The sequence below is a fragment of the Macrobrachium nipponense genome, chromosome 42 (assembly GCF_015104395.2).
Source record: "Macrobrachium nipponense isolate FS-2020 chromosome 42, ASM1510439v2, whole genome shotgun sequence".
NCBI lineage: Eukaryota > Metazoa > Arthropoda > Malacostraca > Decapoda > Palaemonidae > Macrobrachium > Macrobrachium nipponense.
Window position 1 is genome coordinate 13,488,857 of NC_061103.1, and position 7,948 is coordinate 13,496,804.

The 7,948-nt window shown below is 37.1% G+C and overlaps 1 protein-coding gene across 2 annotated transcripts in view; it reads left to right on the top strand.

Moving 5' to 3' along the window:
* LOC135212981 (uncharacterized) overlaps nucleotides 1-7,489 on the top strand; it is a 373,893-nt gene extending 366,404 nt beyond the window's left edge. For both annotated transcript variants that reach the window (XM_064246753.1, XM_064246754.1), the window contains one exon: nucleotides 4,610-7,489. In XM_064246753.1, coding sequence (XP_064102823.1) covers nucleotides 4,610-4,652 — 43 coding nt within the window. In that variant the 3' untranslated portion in view covers nucleotides 4,653-7,489. The remainder of the gene's footprint in view (nucleotides 1-4,609) is intronic.
* Nucleotides 7,490-7,948: the final 459 nt, after the last annotated feature.

Below are 7,948 nucleotides of genomic sequence, written 5' to 3' on the forward strand. Positions count from 1 at the left end.
CGTTTTAGTGAGAGTGGAATATGGGATTGGGGGTTTGGGGGGGGGGGCGGAATTTTGGTGAGGGGAGAGTGGAAGGGGTAGAAGGACGTATCAAAACAGCCAAACGTAAATTCACCTTTGTGTGAGCCTGGTGGATGCATATGTGCATTCATGTATCAATGCGTAGTACGTGTTTTCAAGTTCGCTCGATGAGCAAAGCAAGCTTCATGCTAAAAGCGAACTTCAGCAGACAGCGAATCTCGTTTGGGACTATAAATTGCATGAGGCTGACCACATTAAATCGTACTTGATCAGCGAGTTGGTTTATTTCAAGACGGGTTAATACGAAAATAAACCTTTGAATGAACGAATGGATGAATTTACAAATTTAGGCCATAAGGCAACGCACAAGAAAGCAAGCAGGAATGGAAACAAAAATGAAGGACAAAGAAGGTGAATAAAAAGAAAGGAGCCGAAAGGGTGCTGCAAACACCCTTCAGCAATGCTTACAGTGCACCACAAGTGGTAAACTGATGGCACCACCCCCTTACGGAGTTCTATCTTTGTTACAAGAGAAATTCTTAGTCTCCTCCAAACTTACGCACTGACATCCCGACTTCATTCATTATATAATATTAACTGATGCCTTATTTTTAAATCAACACAATTCAGCCATCTATTCTGATCATTATTTCTCCATCGTTTAGACTATCTTTTATTATTTTACTCTTGACGACGTTAACTGGCCACACCCCCCCTCCCCCTCCTCGCTGACGTTCTCTTTCACCTGCTTCCTCCTTTTAGAACAATTCTCAAACTTCTAAAATTTCAAATTACTTAAGTTTAGGACTTCTGTGAGGTGTCAGGAAATCTATCCCATGCAAACAGGTCAAAGTCTAGAATAAAGTATATAGAACATCGCCACCGTTTTTTTTTTTTTTTTAATTAATTGAAGAAAGTTAATTTCCAGCAATTCGTTCAGTTTTTTTAGTTTCTGTGAAAGCAAACTATTGAGATGGCTATTTATCTGTTCGTCCGCACTTTTCCTGTCCTCCCTCGGATCTCAAAAACTACTGATGCTAGATTGGAGGCTGCAAATTGCTATGTTGATCATCCACCCTCCAATCATCAAACATACCAAATTTCAGCCCCGAAGCCTCAGTCGTCTTTATTTTACTTAAGGTTGAAGTCAGTCATACATCTGGCGCCTCTATAGGTGCCAACACCGGGCCGTGGCCGAGAGTTTCCTATAGCATTATACGCTTTACAAAAAAAATTGACTGCCCTGAAGAAACTTCAGCGGACTTTTTACCTGTTTACCGGTGTTGCTGGTCATCTACAATAACCCAAGAATCCCACAATAATTCAAGCCAACGAAATTTAATTTTGAGACTAAAATTCCCTAAACAAAGTCCATTAATTTTGTTGCATCCTGAAAGATTCCGATCATTGCAATCGATTCCAGGAACCTAAAGATATATAGAAAATACATGATATTCCGACCATTCTAAAATCCCAAAGCCTCTAATCTATTTCAGCTATTTGGAATTATTCATTACACTTAATCTATTCTGGCATTATAGAGTATTTCAGGCACCTTAGCGTTGCTGTCACTTTCTGATACATTCCAAAATTATTCATTTTCACACTACTTCAACAATGTTGGGTGTCTGGGACACACTTCAATGACTTCAAGACTAACAATAGGAATACAAGATTAGCCAAAAATTCCAAAATCACACTTTGCCCTTCAGTCGATCTTGAGAACGTTATTATTCGACTCATATCCATGTTACCAAAAAAGACTTCTTTCGAAAATTCATGGAAGGAAGATCAAGTTGTGGACAATAATAAATAAATTCTCAGGATATTTTGTATAATGGTAATTAAAGAAACAATGAATTTAACATGGAAATATTTTTTTAAATATTGAAAAATGATTGAAAAGCGCTTAACATGTAGACTAATCAAGTTCTTATGCAACCGACGGCTCAAGAATGACCTGTATATAGATCAAGGTCTGGAAGCGGGGTTAAAATTGTTAATTAGTTTCTCACAAAAATAGTTCCCTTTCCTCTTTTCACATTATATAAGCCTATAAAGGTAAACACCATACTTACATGGCCCCAGAATCTAAATAGGGAGCCTCAGATATGTGCAATTTTGGGGACTGAACTCTAAAATCCAAACTTCTGACTTGAGACTTAATTCTAGAAACAAGACTCACGTCAAACATCTTCGGGCATTTTACTCTTCATAAACTCCTATGGTTGTTTCGCATAAATGTTTGTAATTCTCGAATCAACATCTTCATCGCCCTCATCACTGCTTCTAAAGGTGAGTTTACACTAGGCTTCACCTCACGCTGCATGCGTAAGACTGATCACCAACTCCTCCCGAATTCTTGTTAGCCCGCCTACTAGACTCCTCATTAGGGTGGCTTATTAGAGTGGTGTGACTCTTGATGAGCAGTCCAGTAGGCGGGGCTAACGAGCATTTGGGAGGAGTTGGTGAAGAGTCTTACGCATGCAGCGTGGGGTGAAGTCTAGTGTAAACTCACCTTAACACAGTGCGATGTAAAGGGCCTATGTGAACTTCCACCACATAGTATATCTTTCCTCAAAGTCTCATCTAAGAAGATCTTGGTGTTCAGACTTTTCTGGTCCCCAGAGGAGTCCAGCTGATATCATTTACTATTTTCCCAGTTGGTGGTGCGAAGGATATGTCCAAACCATTTCCATTCGCTATCTTGTGTACAGATGGAAATTCCGCAATTTTCTTTATGATATCATATCACTTTTCACTCCAGCCAGCCATCTGATTCCCAGAATTCTTCTCTAAAGTTGTAAGCACTAATTGGCAGCAACTTTTAAATACAGTTTCCCTGTCATACCACGATTGTTGCCCATATAGGAATAAGCATCATTCTAAGCTACAGAATAAATCCTACTTTCATACGCTATTTTGGTGCTTACTTTTAAATTCTATTCAGCCTGACCACTGTTTATTTGACCAATTATGGTCTTTCCCTATATTCTACCTCAACCTTATTACCCAATCTCCAACTACTGTAACTCTGGCCTTATTATTTCTGTTTTATTAGATTTATTATTATCGAATTCCACCTCCTAGATGATGCATCCTTTTAGGCAAGTTTCTTCTATGTCTGTTGGCATTTCACTTACTTAAACAGCCAAATTCTAAGTCTGGCAAACTTCTGTTGTTACGACAGTATAAAATGCCATATCGTAATCAAAAGATATCAGAAAGGGATTTTAAATTTTCATATGATATGAAACAACAGGTCTCAAGCGCAATTTTGCCCGGGCAACTTCTGATTCCGTTAAAAACCAGCTTGTAAACAAGCATTTTCTCAATGTTTTCCTCCACTTTTCAGGCTAAGCCAACTCAATAATATTTTCTTAGTGAACGAATGGAAGTAGAGTGCCTCTCCAGTCACTACATCCACTCGGGTCGCCTCTTTGCTATCTTTTCTATGACTTTATTGGCCAACTAATAGACTGCCTGCCATCATTCCATTTAATGTAAAATGCATACGACTTCACAGTGATCTCCGGCTGTCCCTCACTCTAACAGGCATTTTCCATTTTACCTGCGGCCAGTCCATCAATAATTGTGTGGACTTTCCTAACGGTAATGCCAATCCTGAATATTTGACTTCGTCAGTGTCATTCATCCTTATTTATTGATGTTTCATAATTTCTTGCGATTCTTTTAACTTCACTGGCTACATCTGAGTACTAAGCACGATGTACTTTGAGCTCTTCATCTCTTCAATTAATTTGTTTTACGAGTTCCTTTCGCATCTGTCTATTCTTCATTGCATACTAAGTCCATAAGACATCCATGGTTTTCGTCTTACTTTCTCATATCCCAATACTTCTTTACTAGCAGACATATACTTACTCGTTTTTAATCCAATCTTCATTACCTGCACCTCTTTAGGCGTAGCTTACAAAACTGCGAAACTGTTTCGATATTGAATTGCATAAGTCTCTCGAAGTTCATCATCTTCAACACGCATTATTACATCAATTGAACATAAATACTCTTCCATCATCGCATAGTCCTTAACATTCCTCACAATTCTTTTTCTAGCTCGATGAAAGGCTCCGAGATCTAATAGGTGTCTATGGCTGCTAACCGGAGGTGTCCGAATATAAACATGAGGACATGTATGCGTTGATAAAGTACACCCTCAATTGCAAGATTAAATAAGGTTTTAATCAGGTTGAAAAATATTTGTAATCTATTTTTCAGCTGTATTTTAATAGGAAAAACATCACTAACTGCATTTCCCATCAAAAACAAGTAATATTTCATTTGCTAAACAGTAATCATGGCATACATCATTTCTTTGTTTGTTGTATGGTGCTTTTACGTTGAATGGAACCAGTGATTATTCAGCAACGGGACCAACGGCTTTACGTGACTCCCATGTATCATTTCTGCTAGGAAATAAAAAACAATCTATATTTGTTGCAATTTTTTGGAAATTTCTACTTTTAAGTCCCACTCTTTCTCCTTCAAACTCTCATAACCATAAAAATGATTATTTTAACACAAAGAGGATCTTTTTAAAGGCCGTTTTTTTCTTGTCTCTTTGCAGATTCATCACGTACTTCCCGTGGTTGGTGAAGGGACCTGCTTGATGCTGACAACTTTCAGGTGGAAAAATTCCATAGAGAGAGACTGACGCTCGAGTTCCAAGTGTGGGAGATTTCGCGAGACCTTAAAGACGTCATATCAACTGGGAACAGCTCAAATGCTGCTGTCAGTAAAACGAGACCAAGCTGACTCACGTTCTCATAGTGTACATAAAAAAATCATGAGTACTTTTACAGTGGTTAAAAGTGTGTTTATATTGAGCTTGAGTTGAAGCAAATTGCTTGAAAAATGTATGTAAAACCAATGTCCTGTACAATGTGTTCTTGAAAAGCTTCATAACTAGTGGAATTGTAATGATATACAAAAGTGTCAAAACGATAAGAACATTTAACTTACAAACCTTCAGTTTATGGCAAGAATTTGTGCATTTGTGCTCAAAGTTAAAAAGGAAAGAGGAAAATAGAGAGAGACAGCTAACAGACCTGGATAAAAAGATCCGGCAGCTGTTCAGCCGACGTACAACAATGGCAATTCTCAGAAACCCTTCAGTGTGAGTAGGAGCTTGTGCAAACAGGACAATTCTAAGAAGGACGAAATCTCGGCTTGTGAATTAGAGCAGAATTACTTGTAGAGAAGTGTGAGTGTTTTCTAGGACAATTTACGTACTTCCCGAGTCCTGTGTAGTTTCATCCAGGAGCAAGGAAGAAGTACATTGTGCCTGATTCAGTCAATGAAATTGCCTTTAGTCAAAGAAACCGAGAATAGTACTGTGGTTTTTTTTCTGTGGAGAAGTTCAATAATGTTCGAAAGTAGATTTCAGGGAGAAAGTGAGGCTACATTACAAATAACATAACCAGAAAGTAACTGGCGCGCTTTCATCCGTTTAAAAAAGGAAAAACTCATGAATATTGTACTAAAGATTCTGCTGGCTATACAAATCAACTGGAAGTGAGAGATAAAACCGATTTCGTGAAGAAAAGCCTCAATTGGCGGTGATCGATAACTTGAGAAAAATATTTATTTTTCATTTCCTTTTACTTAGCAAATGGAAACATTTCTCAATTCAGGCCTATGAGAGAAATCGTGAGAGAACATTTAAAACCAGTTTTCTCACGTGAATTTGCGGAGCCTAAACTCACAAAAGGGTTCCAGCAAAAATCTGAGACATAATTTTTTTTTCTTTTTGAAGTTTGAAGAATGGAAATGAAAATGCAGCCTCAGTGTATAAGAAAAACACGAGTCTATCAATGGGTCCAACGACGATTAATGGGAATGTCTATATAAATATGAAATAAACTTAAATAAATGGATAATGTACAGAGATAATGAAACTAGAAACTCCAAAACAAAGCATCGGAGTTTAAAGAAAAACAAAATATCTCCTTAAAAATGGTGTTGGAAAACCTTTGACACTTGTTTTTATCAGATCTAAGATGATGACTGATTAGCTCTGCAGTTTCCTTTATTGATGTGTGCACAAACAAAACCCTCTTTATTTTAAATAGGAAAATGTTTGCAAAGGTCACAGAACACGTACCATTTCCTCTCAGACTATTACTTTTAATCTGGTCACCCATTTATAAGATTAACCAATGAAACGCGACAAAGTAACTCCAAATAAAGCTGCCGAGGTGCGCTCTGGTTCGCGTGTTGTGAAATGGAATAAAACTCGGTTTAAAATCAAACGGGAAATATACTTCCAACTTTGATAATCAAGTCAATTAGAAGTATGTTTACAGCTTTGATAATCAATCCATTTCATTTCAATTAACGTCCCCGTAAAAGTAATTTTCGGTTATCATTTACAGCACAAAACGAGAGTTTGTGCATCGTCCAATTAATCGTTACAAACGACAAAATCCTAAACTGAAGCGCATAAGACAGCCTTCGTTCATTTACAATCATGGATAAATATCACTGCCTTAATTTCCTTGTAACCCCTAAAAGTAAGTACGTACTCTGACTCGCGTTATCCAGTAGGCAAAACAATTTAGAAGACCTCACGCAAGGAGTTGCCGCGATTGTGTCAGGAACTGAAAATGAAAACCAGTTATGAGGAGAAGCGATCTCACAGATTGCAGTCATTAGCTGTCTGGATGTTGTGCCTAAGAACCCATACATGTAAACACCAGAATTCCTCCCACTCTTCTTACTTACTTAGCTTATTTTATTACTGATCAGTCTCTCAGCTCGAGACAGTACGAGGACGCATAAACGGTACAAAAATATTTGCGAGACATTACGAGGACACATATACGGTACATAAATACATGCATATGTGCATTGTAACGCTGCGTCTGCAATAAAAATCATATACGAAGACAACAAATACCTGTATACATGAACACCTGTAGATATCAACTATGTTAATACCGTCATTCGTCAGCTACCAATTACCAGGGTGAAATTAAAAACAAAAAACACCACAACTTACCAAAATTAAAATTAGTAACTAGAAATCTACAATGTAAATAAAACAAAAACTAAACTGAAAACTGATTATCAGCCCAACGCAACTCATCCATGTTGCCAAAGACTATTGTCAGATATTATCAAGTTGTATTCTGTCCTTAAACAAAACTATTTGAGACCTCACAAAGATACACTAGTCCCATTCCAAACACACCTTTCCTTCTCACTGATATCAAATAATTCTCTCGGAAAACAACTCTCCCCTTTGGAAATGCAATTCATATTTTACAATGAATACAAACTCAACATACACATACGCAAATTCCTAATTGATCCAAGTCTAATTGAGGGTTAATCTTTTCACTGTAGCACTATTTTCCTAAAAAAAAAAAATTGTTTTCTTCTATAGCTGGTGTTAGCTTATATATGTTATATATCACTGAAGAGTTAAATATACGAGTCTTGGATATCAAACCGACATCTGTTTCATTATCCTGTTTTCTTTGAAAGCTTTAAGAAATTTCTTTTACTCACCGGCTGAACTAAACTCTCGCACATATTCAGATGAAAGTGAATGAGCAAAGACAATGAGCAAAGGGAATGAGCAAAGAAAAAGCAAAAGAAGTGGATGATTCCTCAGTGATTATTAGAAACGGAGGGTAAATCGAGGAAACGAGTTTACCAACATATCCTACGGTAATCTGGGATGACTAAGCTTATCGCAGTCCTCTCTTAAACGCCATCATGAGTTGATTTACCATCATTCATATATTCATATTTATATATATATATATATATAATATATTATATATATATATATATATATATATATATATACTATAAGCGATACCACGGGAAAATGATAGTCAGAAATCCAAGCGCTTTATTTCGTCTTTACTCAGACATCGTCAAGGAGCTACTAAAGTAC